The following is a 17,144-nucleotide window of genomic DNA, read 5'->3' as shown; positions in this document are numbered from 1 at the left end:
TAAAACAAGAGAGAGTGGAGAGAAGGAAACACCATTATCATGAAATTGCTTCAAATTGTTTAAATCTATCTTCTGAGTTCTGTGAAAAGTTTCTTTTAAATAGGGAAAAATTATTATAAGAACTGAAATCAGCGTGATTTATTGATGTGATTTTTTTATAGATAGAGCCAAGTAATAGAAATTAATAAACAACTAAAGCCTCGTATTTATTAAAATCTAGCCTGTCACGTTATTGGAGGCTCACATGAGATAATGCATGCGTAGTCTGTCCGGAAAGAAACCCAGCATAGGGTAAATGCTGGGTTTTCATTCTATTTGGCTGGTTTGGGATAATCTTTGTTGAGAAGGTACTGTTTACACTAAATCATGAAAAATATACAGGATTCCAGCATTTTAATGCTGGAAACATTAGACATACTTATTTGGCAATTTTATATACTCTTCCCATCTCTATGGCTGCATAACAAATGACCCCAAGGCACCACAGCGCAGAGCAATATTTTAAAGCTCACACAGCCTGTGATTCTGGAGTCTGGACAGGGCACAGTGGGAACAAAACACAGCCAGTCCTGCGTGGTGGCAACCTAGATCTCCGTGGCAGACATAAATGCTGCAGGTGAAATCACAGGTTTCGTCCAGGAATCCGGTGTTGGTGGTGAGCACGTGGGAGCCTCAGGTCTCCTCCAGCAAGGTGTCTGACGCATACTCAGTCCAGCTTCCCCATGACGCGGTGGCTGGATTCTAAGCGTGGGCATCTGTCAAGTAGAGGCAGGTAGACTGTGTCTCCTTTGAATAGCTTCACCTTTAAAACCACAGAGCGTTGCTTCCAGCGTGTTCTATTGATAGAGTCGTCTTCAGCACTCGAGACACAAGGGATCCGTGGGAGAAGTATGAGTCACACTATAATAAGACCGTGTGGGGAGGGGGATAAATATTGATTCAGGCACCTTTGAGAAGATGCAATCTAGCATGTATACATTGTCTCACTTCCTTAGCACAGCTCGTGAGGAAGGTGCCCTGGTGTTTCGCTTTTACAGGAGAGGGAAAATTATAGTTCTGAAAGGTCAAGAGTCAAGGACCTGGGGGTCTGAGGGATTAGGATTTGAACTTGACCCTTGACGTCTCCAGATGTATACGGCGCCTGCTAACGTTAAGTCAAGGGTCTGTCAGTGGCTCTTTTCCTTTAAAACACTAAGTTGGTTCCATTATGTGGGATGCTGGAGAGCCAAAGTTTTATGATGAACTATGGCTCATCCGGTGGCTTCTAGGTAGGTACCTAGCAAAAGCAAAGCCTCGCTGTGAGAAGTAGGGCATATGCCATTCAAGGCATAAAGGTACGGGCATCAAAGCAAGCAAGGTTGCTTGCTGTGTGGTTGTGAAGGGCCTTGAATACAGGCAAAAAGGACCTAGATTTTCCTGGGGCAATAAGGAGACTGCATAGGCTCTAAGTGAGACACACACACACACACACACCAGAGCGGTGTATGGGGTGGGGGTTGGGTGATGTGGACTGGGAACGGGCTGATGTGGGTAAGGGGGCAGGGCTTGGTGCTTGAAACAACACCCAAAGGAAGGAGCCCAGGACTTTGTGGAAAACAGGGAAGGAAACAAGAACTCCAAGGATTTGAACTCAAGTGATTGGGGCAAAGGGATGGATACAGGACAAGAAACAGTACAGAAAGTAGAGCCTGTTGAGGTGGTGGCAGTGTCTCCCTACACCCCCACCATTCGCACCACACCCACTCCAGCTCACCCCCAGCAGACTGATGGCGGTAGTGCCTCGGAGGCCAGGGCAGAGCTGGAGGTGGAAACATGGAAGTCTGCAAAGAAGTCATAGTTGAGGTTCGATGAGCCCCCAGTGGGTCAGAGAGCCTAAGGAGGTCAAGTCCCGGCTGGAGAAAATGAACAAGGGTACCAGCAGACTCACGTCTGGGTGTGCTGCAACAGCTGCAAGCAATTCAGTCAGGACTCAGAGACCCAGGCATGCCCCACAGGTCTCCCAAAACCTGGGAAAGTAGGAGGTAGGGAGTATCCTGGCGGCTCACCAGGTCCCCAGTGACTCTGCCTCTGATGGGGTCGAAGAGTCCAGGGCTGCCTTCTGCCAATACAGCCGTCCTCAAACTTGGCTCATGCCTGAGACACCAGGAAAAAAATAATAAAATAAAATACTGGTGGTGCTGGAAACCACTCCAGCTCTCACCTCTGGAAAAACAGGAAGTCCTAAATGGGGACCCTGAGTGAAGAAGAAGCCATAGTCTAAACTATGTGCATATAGGCATGTTGGTCTGGTGAGCCTGGGTCTAAGCAAGTCACAGTAACAGATTAGAGGCTGGTGTGTGGACTAAAACTGGAGTATCCCCATCCACACGCCAGACCAAAGAAACGGGAAGTTTTGGGGGTAGAGGTCCCAACAGCATTTTTAACTCTGGACCTTCTGATACACAGCCAAGGATTGTCACAGGTGAGCACGGATGCTCGCTGCCAATTGGGCAGGTTCAGGGCTCCCTCTGCGCGTCTCAAGGCACCCAGGGTACTTATGCATCACACTTGGAGTCTCAATGATACACATTCATTGTCAAGGTGAAGGAAGCCCAGTTACTCCTTCTTGAAGCCCCACTCAAAGATGCTACTGTGGAGACCAATCTCTTCACTCCAGCCCAGTGGGTGGGGCAGACACGGGGCCAGAAGACACACCCCTGTGGTTTCTGCATTCCCTGTTTACCTCCTGGCTCACAGAAGAGCAGGGCCAAGACAATGTCTGCAGTCATCTGCCGAGGGCTGGCCATGCTTTTAAAAGAGGGGGCAGAGTGTTCATGTTCAGAGAAGCACAGGATGTGCACCCTTCCCTCCACCTAAAGGGGCACAGAGGTCCAGTCCCAAGACTCCACAGCCTAATCTCCTGCTGTACTGAATTAGTCCTGCTAGGTAAGGAAGGGGAAAGGGCAACCTAATTCCAGAGCTCCGGGTCTGAGTTTAAATCCCGGCTCTGCTCCTTGCGCGCGACATGACCTTAGACAGGTTAATTAACATGGCTGAGCCAGTCGGAGCAGGTTTTTTTTTTCCCCCATCGTAAAATGATCATGGCTGTTGGCTAAATCAATTGAGTCAAGGATACACGGGTCCAAATTACACCAAACCTAAGTGTCAAAGCAGGACGCGTCACACAGAATGCTAGCAGAAGTATTCGGTATCATGCCCTGTGAGGGACTGCATGGTCTATAATGTCACACTGTATTCATAGCTGCTCTGGAACGTGTGCAGTCAGGAGAGGGCACAGGTCGGATCCGCCTGATGGGATGCGGGACACTCCAAGAGAGGTGGCCTTTCTTCATGATCATCCTCTTGACAATATTCCTTCTCTGCCTGCCAGTCCCTGAGACTGGATTGACCTTCTGACCTCTGCATCTCCCCTCCCTACAGACATGGGGAGCTTTGAGGAAGGCGAGAAGCGCCAGAGTGTGTCCCACGGAGAAGCTGCCGTCATCAGAGCACCTCGCATTTCCAGCTTCCCCCGGCCACAGGTGACCTGGTTCCGAGACGGACGCAAGATTCCTCCCAGCAGCCGCATGTAAGGAAGGCTACTCTGGCTAGACTGGGGGGATGCTGGTCCCCAGGGGAGGAGGTCTGGGGCCAGATGGAGTCTCCAAATGCAAAGGAGAGCTCTTCCTATAGAAGCTTCTCAGTGATTCTGTACCACAGCCAGCTGGACGCTCCCCTAGGTGATGAGAGAAGTTTGGTTTAGAAGTTTTCTTGGAATATGTGTGCAAGAAACAGGGTGTTGCCTCCACACTCAACCTGAGAATATGTCTGCTCTCAGAGGATTTGAGACACCCAAAACATGCCCATGCAAAGGCACTGTTGCCGTAGTAACAGGCCCAGGACTCAGGCCATGACAGTGGTGGGTGTGTGCAGGTGTTTATGTTTGGCGGCTATGACCGGGCTTGCTCTGTGTGTGTTTGGACTGCAAGGAGTTACTGCGGCCAAAGAAGGCTGGAGTAGACACACACAACCCTTTCAGCTTGCACAAAAACCCTTCTGTCTTTCCCTGGCCCCAACTGTGGGCTTAGCAGTGAAGCCAATGCCTTTCACCCCCCCCCCCCAGCAGGCCTCGGCAGATACCTTGCTTTCCTACTGAGCTGCCAACTGTCCAGAGCTAGCCCAGGCTTTGCTCTCAACTGCTCCACTCCGACCCTCCCTTCACGGGAGGAAGCCTACCTTCTCCCAACCTGCCCCACCTGGCTACAACACACTACCTGTGCAGACTGCACAGAGCCCCCTGGGTCCCTCCACCCTAGTCTGTAGGGAGCGGAGGAAGATGGGGACAGGTTTGCCTTTGGGAAGCATCAAGTCTCAACAGTCGACGCACAACAGTGATACCATAGTAAGATAGTAACTGCAGATGCTTCAGGATGGAGTTAAATTCTGCATGCGCATGCATGCACACACGCACTAGCACACACACACACACACACACACACACACACACACACATACACACATGTCCCCTGCTGCCTGTGAGGAAAGAGGCTCTCTGTCTAGATCCCTTTCCTATCCCAAGAGTATTCGTTCCCAACTTCGTTGCTCAGTGCTTAACCCTCACAACAGCCCTATGAAGCAGCTGACTTTATCCCACAGCAACTATAAACCTGAGGTTTAACTACTTTTCCAGATCCCTCCTAGCTGCCGAGCCGAGATAATCCGTGCCTTCTGTGAGACATATGTGCAGGCAGGCACACAGGCACGAGTAAGCGACAGTGTTTCGTAGAGCTGATCCTGACACAGCCATTCTCAATCTGGCCCCCGTGGGAGCTTTGAAATGAGCCAATCCTTACGTTCTTCCCTATGGCACTCTGATTCAATTTAAATGGGATGCTCTTTGGCTGTCAGACTGTTTTAAAGCTCCATGCTTGGTCCTAATGTGCAGCCAGAAATGAAAACTTTCCTCCGAGCTGGGCTTCATGGCACAAGCCTTTAATCCCAGCACTTTGGTGGTTGAGGCAGGCGGATCTCTGAATTCGAGGCCAGCCTGGTCTACAGAGTGAGTTCTAGTACAGCCAGGGCTACACAGTGTGAAGCTGTGTTGGAAATAAAAACAAAGAAGCAGAAAGAAAAGAAAACCATCCTCAACTTGTATCAGCCATCTACGGCTACAATGTAGCTGTGTAACAAAACATCTCAGTAGATAGGTAAGGAACATTTGCTGTGTTTTCTTAGGAGTATGAAAACAGGTGGTTTAGGTTGGTGCACCAGCGAGGTGCTTCTCAGAGTTGAGCTCATTTGTCTGGGGTTGTCTCTTACTGACTATCCTGGGATGGACTTTTGCTTGGTGGCAGGTCATTCGGCCGTGGTCCACAGGCTTCATCCTCTAGCCGGACAGCTCCTACATATTCTCTGGATGTTTCAGAAGAGAAAGGGAGGAAAGACACACACATCATACCCCTACTCACATCCCACTGGCAGGAACTATGACATGCAGAACTCAGAAGGCTCTCTGTGTCCCCACCACCAGGGGGGGTTTCTTTATGAACAGACGGCCAGCAGGGCAGCATGAGGCATGGGGACCCAGCAAGGTGAAGGGTAGAGTTTGCTGTGGGTGAACAGGTGGACAGCTACCCAATGAGTCAAAGTGTACCCCTCCCTTAGACCTAAAAACTCAATAAAGCCAGTTAAATGGATCACTCATCATGCAGATATTGACCTCACATTGTGTAAAGGGCATGCTCTAGCACACACAGGTATTGGGACAAATCAGTGAGTCCCAATCCCATTCTAACTCCATTTCTGAGTGTAGCTCTTGGACCCCAGGTATATCCAGGAAGGCATCCTGCCGGCTAATCGATTGGCAGTGGCTGCCTGGAACTCAGAGCTGGAAACAAATCGAACATCATGGTTTGACTAGTACTGTCTGGCCTGACTGTGAGAGGGGGCATGCTGGCACCCACATTTGCAGAGGTAAATGAATCCTTGGCTTCAGGCTCTCTCCTAAAAGCATCCTTCATCTTTTTCTCCTTCCCATCCTCCACCCTACCTGCTTCTCAGGCCAACAGGCTAGAACAACCTTGACCTGCCTGTGTGTACATTCTCCATGACGCTCCCGCCCGTTTTCAAAAACATGTCTACCAAATTTGTGCTGAAGCACTGGAGTGGTTTTATTTTGGTAATTATAGTGAATTAATATTCATAGGTGAGCAGGAAGGCTCCCTAGAAGCAAGTCCCCTGTGTCTGTGTGCCGCTCAATATCTGATAAGTGCTATTAACCAGCAGGCTGTGCACAGCATGAAAGGCCCCACTATCTACACAGGGCCTCTCACTCCTGGGCAGGACGCAGATTGGCCCCAAGGCTGCTGTTGAAAGGGGACACGATTCCTAGCAGAGTCACACACTGGGAGCTCTTGGCACACTCTAGGACAGCTTGCTCTCTCCTTAATTAAATTATGAACCCAGTATTCTTGGAGCTGAGAAAGGGGGTGCTAGATGAGAGAGCAGCAAATTGGAGGTGGAGCAAGGGCCTGCCAATCATGGCAAACCGAAAGAAGAGTAGGCGACCCAGCCCTCCTAAGAGGTGAGACTTGCTGTTGGTGCCTCACTCAGAGTCCCTCTTTCCAGCTTCTCCCAGTGTGATTACATATATGGTGCAGCAGGCTGGATGCAGTGGGCATACTGGAGATGAGGTACCACATCCTTCCATGGTTACCTAAAAAGGGACAGTCAACATGTACAGAGCTGGGGAGCCCAAGGACTTTCTTTCCTTCCTGACAAAATCTTGGTGACAAGTTTCAAAAGCCTCTGGCTCTCATTCCACTCCATGTCCAGAACTTGAACCCCATGCTCTATGGCTTCCCCTACCCTGTGGTTCTCAGATGCCATGTTTTCTAGGTTCGAGTGCTGGTCTAGGCAATGCGAGCCACAGGACCCAGTACACCATACTCCAGTGAGCTAAAACCACAGAAGGAAAGGTTTGACCCATCCAAGTTCTGACCTAGAGCAGTGGACTGAAAGATGGCTTCTATACACAGTCCCTTGAAACCTGGGTCACCAGAGTGTGGTCCCCAAAGTCACCCTGCTCCAACAGAGGGGAGAAAGTACCCAAGGATAATACAGTACAGGAGCGCCCATGATCCGAGATTAGAGGTGCCCACACAGCCCACCCCCATCCCAGATGAAGAAGATACAGAACTGTCCCCTTGTCCAGCGGCCACAGCTTCCTCCAGGAGAAGGAGCTTAAGGCTCCTCTTCAGACATATTTTCACAGTGCCTTAGTCCACCTGCCATTGTTAACTGCCCCAGCCTACAGTCTGACTGAGTTATAAAAAATGAAGGGGAGCTATATTTTGGATCCTGGCTCTGTGGGGGGGTGGGTCCAAGTTCTAGGGCCCTTAGCTGGTCATGGTCAGAGTCATGAGGTGGTACAGGGCATTCATTATATGACTAGACTGTAACATAGGAGTGAGAGTGTGTGTGCACATTCGTGTGTGTGTGTGTGTGTGTGTGTGTGTGTGTGTGTGTGTGTGTGTGTGTGATTCATGGGGATCTGCCCTAATGACCTCGCTCAACCCTCATCAGCCCCTACAGTCCCGCTTTTTAATGACAAGGTCAGGAAGTCCCTCACCTCTTTCTTCCTCACAATGAGAATCAGACATATTCTAACTCATCAGCACCAGGGAAGACATTCAAAGCAACTGCCAGGCCATAGCTCTTAGCCTTCCATGAGGATGTTCATGGTCAGACTTGCTCTCTTGGGGGCGTGCATCCAAGGCCTGGAAGGGATGCCCACTGAGAAGTCCTGGTCTCTCCTGCACCTTGTGCCTGGTGCTCTTCCACGGCTGGGGCAATCGGCCGTCCAGCAATCATAAAGGGTCCACAGGAAGCAAGGCCACTGCTGCTGGTTGAGAACCACATGTGATCAGTCACTGTCCTCTGTGTATTATTCCGTCATCTGCATGTCATTAGCTTAGCAAAAATGCCACTCCCATTATGCACCAAACACCGTGCACATCTAGAAAACTCCCTACAAGGACAAAAACAGGGCATAAATCCTGTTCTAGGAAAACTTCAACTAATTCCTAAAATCTCTCCCTTCGCTCGTGATTAATCCCCTCCTCTAGTTTGCTTACAAAATGAGCTATCCAAACCCCCAGGGTTATGGGGTAGGGAGGGACAAACGGAGAAGACGCTCAGTCATAACACACACAAAGGATGACAGAGCTGAGAATGGGAGTTGGGGGCCTTCCCGGTCAGGGAGGGAAGAGTTGGGGTGGGCTCTTTCTCTGGTGTGGAACAGGTGGGTGACCAGACAGTGAGTCCCCTGGAAACTCTGTGAGACCTGCGTCCTTAGTACAGTGACTCCAGGAGCTGGATCTACATGAGCCCAGTGCCCCGAGAGTCCCTCCATCCTGAATCCAGACTGTGCCAAGAGAGGGCTATGAGCGTGAGGACTGGCAGTGACGAGGACCAAGTGACAGAGATGAGCATGAGTCTGGGAGGAGTCTTAGCAAATACTACCCTCCACCCTTTAAAAGACAAAGAGGCAGGGCCCAGATAGCATGGGAGGAAACACATGATCCTCAGAGGCCAGAGCTCATCCCCAGCACCCTACACAGCCCAGATCTTTCTCCCAACTCACAGACCCCTGCTCCACAATCCACATCTAAGGACAGGGACCCTTGGTGAGACTCGGGGACCATCAGATGGGAAGTTGGCCACCATCAATCCCACCTCTGGCATTTCATATATTTTAGCATGGGGATCTACATGACCCCAATGTCCTGACAGTCCCTCCATCCTAAACCAGACTGTGCCTGCCAGGTGAGGGCCACGGGGCTGGGAAGATGGATCAGTTAGTAAAGTGCTTGTCTTGCAAGCCTGAAAACAGGTGTGAACCCCATCCTAGCACAGCAGGGGGGCTCCCATGTGTAATCCCAGTCCTAGGAAGACAGAGACAGATTCCTAGGGGTTCCACCCTCTGCACGGCCAGCCTGGCCTAGTTGGTGAGTTCTAGACCAATAAGAGACCCTATCTCAAAGTGGGTGGATGGCACCTAAGGAAGGACACCCAAGCAACACATGTGCATGGACCCACATAAACATACATACATATTCTTGTACACACACACACACACACACCACTATACTACCTTGGCTGTACTCTTATTCCTGTCTCCTCATTAGCTAAAGATAAAAAGAACTCTTCAAGGGAAAACAGGACATCACTGGGGTCCCTAAGCATTGGGGACCAGAGAGCTTGTCACACTACTGCCCAGGACTCTCCCTGATGGTGTGAGGACTCTCAGCCTGAAAAGCCCTAAATTCAGAAGCAAGGGGGTGGGGACAGCACAGCCAGCCTAGGAGAGAGCTGGGCCAGAGAGACATTAGTGAGGATGTTTATCTGAGAGCCTGTTTAAAACTCTGTAACATTCACCTAATGGGAAAATTTGAAGAGAATTCAACTGGATTTGTCCTTGTTAAACTAACATTAAGGATGTTTAACAGCTGTCTCGGGCACATCGCATTACAATCCAGAGACAGACTTGGCAAACTAATGGTTTTGTTTGTCATCAGGAGAATGGGTAAGAGAGGCTGGGCAAAGCCGGTGTGGGCAGCACTCCAGACCCAGTTCACACCCATTTAAGGGGGACCCCAGCTCCCGGTTTTCCTGCCTGCTGATCTTGTGCTGAGAAGTGGGGAAGGGAAGCAACCTGGAAGAAATAACCCATCCGGTTTTACCCTCTGGACCAGCTCCCGATCACAAGGGGAAAGAGAAAACTGATCCCCCGTGAAGACACCGAAGGGGTATGGCCCTCAGAAACCTGCTTCAGTGCAGACTTACCAGAGCCTCTGAGTATGTTTAAACTGGTTTAGAAAGCAGCCAATCCCAGGGCTAAAGAGATGGCCTCATATATAGAATGCTTGCTGGGGCTGGAGAGATGGCTCGGAGGTTAAGAGCACTGACTGCTCCTCTTCCAGAGGTTCTGAGTTCAATTCCCAGCAACCACGTGGTGGCTCACAACCATCTGTCATGGGACATCCCTTTATCTGGTGCGTCTGAAGTATGAGTACAGTGTACTCATGAAAATAAAATAGGTCTTTTAAAACAAAAACAAAAACAAAATACAGTGCTTGCCTTGCAAACACAAGGATCTGAACTTGATCCTCAGAACCTGAGTGTAGGGACTTGGTTTTATTTGTAAGCCCCACGGTGGGGAGACAGAGACAGGCTGATCCTTGGGGTTCACTAGCCAGCTAGTCTGGCTGAACCAGTGAGTTCGAGGCCAGTGATCCACCCTGTGTCAACCAACAAGGATGACCTCTGAGGTTGACCTCTGGCCTAGACACACACACACACACACACACACACACACACACACACACACACACGCATGCACATACATGCAATGCAGACATGCACATATGCATGCGCGCGCACACACACACATGCACACTGATCCTGGACTTCATTTCTGAAAGCATTTTTGTCACTCCTCATTCCTTGTCAATCACCCATTCCCTCTTTGGCAGAGGCGACCTCACAGAGCCATCAAGGCTATGACAATGAACAGGAACAGAATTCCAAGAGGGTCAGAAAAAAATGCCCCAAACCTGACCCTGGAGCATGCTCTGAGGAAGCCTCAGCTTCAGGAAATGAAGGGACAGTTGGGACGTGACAGGCAGCACCCCAATCATGGTAGATTCTCCGCACATACTGCCACTGGGTTTTGGCAGTAAATTGCTGGGTAGAGCTGGAAGCCCTCTTGGAGGTTGCTCTCCTTTTCTCAGCTACAAGTATAATCAAACCACCCACCTTAGAACCTGCAGCCACACAACCTGCCTCCAAGACCTTTGCGCTTCTGTCCAAAAGAAATCATTTGTCTCTTCGCAGAGCCATCACTCTGGAGAACACCCTGGTCATCCTGTCGACGGTGACTCCCGATGCTGGCCGCTACTACGTGCAGGCGGTTAATGACAAGAACGGGGACAACAAGACCAGCCAGCCCATCACTCTTGCTGTGGAGAGTAAGTAAGCCCAGGACCGGGGAACCATCACTGAGCAGAAACCGGCGGGTCATTAAATCTCGGGAATGGGGCTCCAGAGGGCTGTTGGGAAGATGGAGTGGTAGAGGAGGTAGGGCTGAGGATGGAGGGGTGGAGCTGTCTCCAGAGGAGGAGGAGCCACAGCCTGAGTAGGGGGACCAGGTAAGGGAAGCCAGTGAAGGTCACAGGCAAGGAGAAGTGGGGTTCTAGAAGGTACTTCCGTGGCAGACATAGCTTCAGGAAAGGGGTAGGTTTATTATAACCACTAACATGCCCACTAGAGGCTAGGGGAAGATAGAGGCACGTGAGAGAATGTGTGCTCACATGTGTAGATGCCAGCCACCCGAGGCTCAGGTGCAGATGGATATAGCACCCAGGGAGATCGGAAGCTCAGTTTCGAGAGACGTACACTAACTGTCTGCTCAGCTGGCACATAAAAGTGCTGTTTCCGCCCGGAGCCAGCGCTTCTGTCAACGGGCTCTTCCCCAAATTTCCACCTCTGCCCATCTTCAGACACATGGCTCCCTGGGATTCACAGACACAAGAGCTCCGCCCAACATCATCCCACACCAGGGTCCTGTGGCACAGACACACTCCTCCTCCAGTTGAGACTAGAGCAAGGCTGCCATCCCTAGTCTGGTTCTGCCTACCAGACTGGCCTTACCCTCAGAACCTAACCTCAGGCTAGAGAAGGTGGGACAGATGTCCCGGATGCCTCCTAAGCCAGGAGACCAAGTCCAAGTTTAGGAACAAGACCTCTGTTTTCTGAAGCAGCAGAGAGCCTTACAAGCTGGGGGAGCCAGATGTTTGAGTACTCCACATCTGTATGGTCCCCACTCCCAACACAGATCTCATTCATCATCAATGCCACACCCGTATGCATCCATCGGTGGCAAGCTGAGTATCTCAGCCCACTCTCACCCTAACTCTGCCGGTTTCTAGCACATCCTCAGCTCCTGCGGTCTCCTCCCCAGGCCTTTTGAGCTCCAACAGGACTCCTTTCTAGGGTCAGTTCTCCTCCCCAGCTTCAGAGTTCTTCCCAATAAGATGGGAAACTGGCTTGGAGGAAGAATCAACTGGGTGTCCAGAAAGGAGTCCTGTGAAGATCATGGGTGTCACCTCTGACACTGACCAGAGGCCAGGGCTGTTCATACAGGAAACAGGAATTTGTGGACAAGCACAGCGGTTTTGTTTTTTTTTTGTTTTTGTTTTTGTTTTTTTGTTTGTTTTGTTTTGTTTTGTTTTTTCCTATTGGTTTCTCAGTGATAAGATTACTCAGAGTCTCTTGAGACCCAGATATCTTTTTTAAGAATTAATATCAAACTAGGTGTTTAGCTCAGTTGCTTAGGTGCTGACCACACACAAACCCCTGGTTTCGATCCCCTAGGACCACAAAAAAACTGGATGTAGTGGCAAAAGCATGTAATCCCAGCATTTAGGAGGTAGAGGCAGGAGGATCAGGAGTTTAAGGTCATCCTTGGCTACAGAGAAAGTGTGAGGTCAGAATGACACTGGAAACTCTGAAGACCGAGGCAGGAGGATCTCTCATTAATATAAACTAGGCTGTCATTGTCTATATTATAAGATCCTGTCCCAGAAAGAGATGGAGAGGGAAAGAGGGACACACACACACACACACACACACACACACACACACACACACAGGCGGACAAACTCACGGAGTGAGTTATCCATGTTAAATCTAGGCATCTTAAGTGTCTCAGTTTACTCCACGTCCTCTGTTTTCGGCCTCCAACATGTAGCTCCTCCTCTTAAGAATCAAGGTAACCCATGACAACACCTCCTATTCCATTTCAAACCATCCCAGCCTTCCAGCCAGCTCAAGTGACATCACCGAGCCCTCTGTCTCCCTCACCTGCCTCCACCCCAAACCCACCCAGCTGCCTGTCTCCTTCATTCCAAACCCTCCGTTCCGACATCCTTAGCTGTAATCAGTGCCGGGTTCGGCTGATTTTTAGCTAATCTCCCTCCCACGAGTGACTGCATTTCAAAACCCTGTGCCTGCACTGACACAGTCCCCCAGCCTGCCTGCCAGCCAATGTGTGAGAGCAATTGCCACTTCGCCCACCAGCAGTTCAGCTTCCCTGCTACCTGGCTTGAAGCCACACCCTCCTTCTTCTCCCTTCTTTCCCCATCAAACTCCCAGCTCCCTCCAGCTAAGCATCCCTTAGGGGAGTCCTGCTCATTGGCAATGAAGAAAGAAAGAATCAAGCTGGCAATCCCAAAATTGCACCTAATATCACAGTCCTAAAAGTCCACATCTAGCTAATGCACATACACACACACACACACACAGAGAGAGAGAGAGAGAGAGAGAGAGAGAGAGAGAGAGAGAGGGAGGGAGGGAGAGAGAGAGATCAGACCTGTACTATTGTATGGGAATATAATAGAGAGTAAAATAAAATATTAACATGAGTCCCACATACCATCTTAAATGTTTCCATTGGCCCCATTTGTATTCATTTATATTATTTATGTGTTTTATTTATTTGGATGTGTCTTTGTTTGGGGGGGTTGGGTTTTTTGGTTTTGGGGTTTTTTTTCCTCTTTGAGACAGAATTTCACATAGCCTTGAACTCCCTGTGTAGCTGAGGATGACCTTGAACTCCCTACCCACCTGTCTCCACCTGGGATTGCAGGCATACACTACCGCACTGAAGCTTACCTCATTTTTTCACGAAGTAAAAAAGGAATAAGCAGAATTCATTTTATTAATGTGTTCTATTTAACCCGATGTATCCAAAATATCCTTTTAGCATGCCATCAATACAGAATATATTAGCAGGCTATTTTACATCAGATTTTTTTTTTTTTTTTTTTTTTGCGTGCTAAGTCTGTGAAATCTCGGCATGTCTTACACTTGAAGCGCATCTCAATTTGAATGCTAAATCTTCATCTGAAATGCGTGATCCGTATTTAGATTTCATCAGATTTACAGCCATAAAGCCTTACGTCCAAGTTGCTCCACTTCGACTGAAAAGTGTTCTAATAACTGGATTGGGGATCCGTTTTTAATTAAATGTAAATTAGCTAAAATTAAATCTCATTAAATCAAACAGATGCAAGGTATATTTCAAGAGCTGGGTGGGCATGCGCAGCTTGAGGTCCATGGTGGGCAGCCTGGATACCCGGAGGCTAAAGAGCTGGGGATGAGCAGGTGTCCATCCAGCAGGACTTTTCAGGAAAGAGCTAATGGCCCTTTGATGCTCCTGGGCCTTGTGAGTCACTCTCTCCATAGGCCTGGCCACTTCTACTGTGTGACAGTGTCTGTAGCAGTGTTGGGAGAAGGAACACAGAAGGGACTGTCCCTTGATGGTCATGTGACAGAAGTAGCTTTGGGATGCTGGATCCAACATGGCTTCCACATGGCAAGCTCTATCTGTGCCCTGTTTCTAGCTAGTAGTTCTCAGAAGGATGCTCTCCCTGTCTGGGCTTGCCCATGAGGTCACAGCTTGACTGTTGAGGTTCTGGTCACCATAGTATCCTAGTTCTGCAGGAAGCATCATGGTCCATATCCTCGAGAGCCACCCTGTCAATTCTCCATCCTAACTGTGGTTGTGAGGGCCTAACCCATCTCAACACGACAGCCCCTGCCATGTGCCAGGTCTTGCCTACCTCCCCCAACTGGTGGTGGAAACCCTTTAAGCAAAACCTGGGTTCCCATAGAGCCCTAAAGCTAAAGCCTTGGCTTCCGCACTTTGGGGTTTTGCCATTAAGTCTATATCTGGAGCATGAATCAAATGCAGCACATGCCTGCATTTTGGTCCCTGGGCTGTCCCTCACCACAACCTGGTCACAGGAGACTGACCGACTCAGGGCAACTCACCTGGCCCCAGGAGCCTGTAGGCATCAAAAAAGACCTCACGGATGGACACCTGCTCATCCCCAACCTTCAGGACAACAAGTCTCCAGCCTCAGGGTATCCAGACTCAAAGTCTAGGCCACACAACACATGACAACCAGGTGTGTCCCACAAAGGTGAGTCTCACCAATCCTGGTGGCTTCTGACACCACCGCTGTTTTTCTCCTCTGAGGCTTGCTTCCTGAGTGCCTAAGGCTCTCCCCATTCTGATGGTCACAAGTGCCATCTCTGCAGCTTGCCTCACTGGCCAACTGGCTAGGCTGTCACCATCGCCACTTTATACTGCGTTCACCAGGGGAAGGAGGGGCGCACACATTCCGCAGCACACATTTGGGAGTAGGAGACCATTTAAAAGCCTCAGTGCTGTCCTTCCACCATGTGGACCCTGAGGATCAAATTCAGGTCCTCGAGCCTGGTGTCAAGTGCCGCTCACTGCTGAACCATCTTACTGGTTCCCATGAATCACATCTCATAGGTGACAAAAACTGAGGGGACAGGCCATGGAAGTAATATTCACTTCCCAGTGAGTTTTGCTAATAACTGGCAAACTCAGGCCTGGGACCCACACACTCGTTAACCATAAAGCCTGAGCCCTTGGCACCTCTGTGGTTTCCTGAGCTGCTCTGTACAGAAGGACACAGATGTCTCCCTCCCTGGCTCTGTCAGTCACCCAACCTTAGTGTTTCTTCTAGCCTATTCCCATCCTGCATCCACCCCCCTGTAGCATCACGTAGATACCCCAACCTTTCACCCCTGCCTGGCCCTATTTCCTGAGCTACAGAATCCTGCGGTCTACATTCTGCACCCTTTATGGGTCCTCCCCTACCACCACTTCCTGTCCCAGGAAGTGAGAAAGCCCAGCATCTGAGGCTCAGCCTTCATCTTTCACTCCTGAATTTCATGAATCGATGCCAAGTCCATACCAGGAGGTCCCAAGCCTGGCACCTCCAAACATCTCCAGCCATCTAGACACCTGTCCATCACCATCTCAAATATATATCTAGACACCCACCTAGACACTCATCTAGACACCCACCTAGACACCCACCTAGACACTCATATAGACACCCACCTAGATACCCACCTAGGCATCCATGTAGGCACCCACCTAGACACCCATCTAGACAGCATCTAGACACCCATCTAGACACCCACCTAGACACCCACCTTTGACACCCACCTAGACAACCATCTAGACAACAACCTAGACACCCACCTAGACACACACCTAGACACCCACCTAGACACCCACCTAGACATCCATGTAGGTACCCATCTAGACATCCATCTAGACACCCATCTAGACACCCACCTAGACAGCATCTAGACACTCATCTAGACAACAACCTAGACACCCATCTAGACAACAACCTAGACACTCATCTAGACAACAACCTAGACACCCATCTAGACAACAACCTAGACACCCACCTAGATACCACCTAGACACCCATCTAGACACCCACCTAGACACCCATTTAGACAGCATCTAGACATCACTTAGACATCCATCTAGACAACAACCTAGACACCCACCTGGACGCCCACCTAGACACCACTTAGACACCCATCTAGACACCCACCTAGACACCCACCTAGACACCCATCTAATTACCCATCTAGATACCCACCCAGACACCCATCTTGACAGCATCTAGATATTCATCTATTACCATCTCAAACATTCAATCTGACAAAATCTAAACACATCTCCCTTTGAAACCCAGTTTTCCCCGGGGCTTCCCACTACTCTCTAAAAGGGCCCCATCTCCATGCTTTCAGTCTCATCACAAAACTTCTGTCCTCTTCACCCCTAGACAACCACTGTGCTCCACTGGCTTTGTCCTCTTGCCATCGCTGGCCTTATATATCCTCAACCACTAAATCCAACTTGACATCATCGAGTCGAATCTGCTTCACCCCATGGCAGGGATAGAAACTGGGCTTCCTAACCTGAGGTACTTCTGACCTGGTATTAGCAGTGTGCTGAGAGTGATGCTGAGGACACGTGTGGATTCAGCTGGGTAATGCCCTAGAACCGCCAACCCCTTCCTCCTGCAGGCAGAAAGGGGTAGTCTAGGGAGGGAATGCAAGCCAAGACCATAAAGTCTGACATCCCCCTTATCTCCGAGAACTACTGCTATGGTGTCTACACTCTCCCTCATATCGTTCTGTTTTAGATCACCTCTCTTTCTCTTCTCTCAGCACACCTATGCTTGGGGTGGAGCTCACAC

General features: G+C 49.8%; 1 protein-coding gene across 1 annotated transcript in view; it reads left to right on the top strand.

Moving 5' to 3' along the window:
• Window positions 1-17,144, top strand: part of SDK2 (sidekick cell adhesion molecule 2) — a gene marked incomplete at its 3' end in the record, with an annotated part of 267,015 nt that overhangs the window by 155,814 nt on the left and 94,057 nt on the right. The window contains exons 4-5 of the mRNA XM_080924572.1: window positions 3,421-3,568; window positions 10,876-11,009. Coding sequence (XP_080780698.1) covers window positions 3,421-3,568; window positions 10,876-11,009 — 282 coding nt within the window. The remainder of the gene's footprint in view (window positions 1-3,420; window positions 3,569-10,875; window positions 11,010-17,144) is intronic.

Source organism: Micromys minutus (assembly GCF_963924665.1).
Source record: "Micromys minutus genome assembly, chromosome: 10".
Lineage (NCBI taxonomy): Eukaryota > Metazoa > Chordata > Mammalia > Rodentia > Muridae > Micromys > Micromys minutus.
This window is presented reverse-complemented; position numbering and strand designations above follow the sequence as displayed.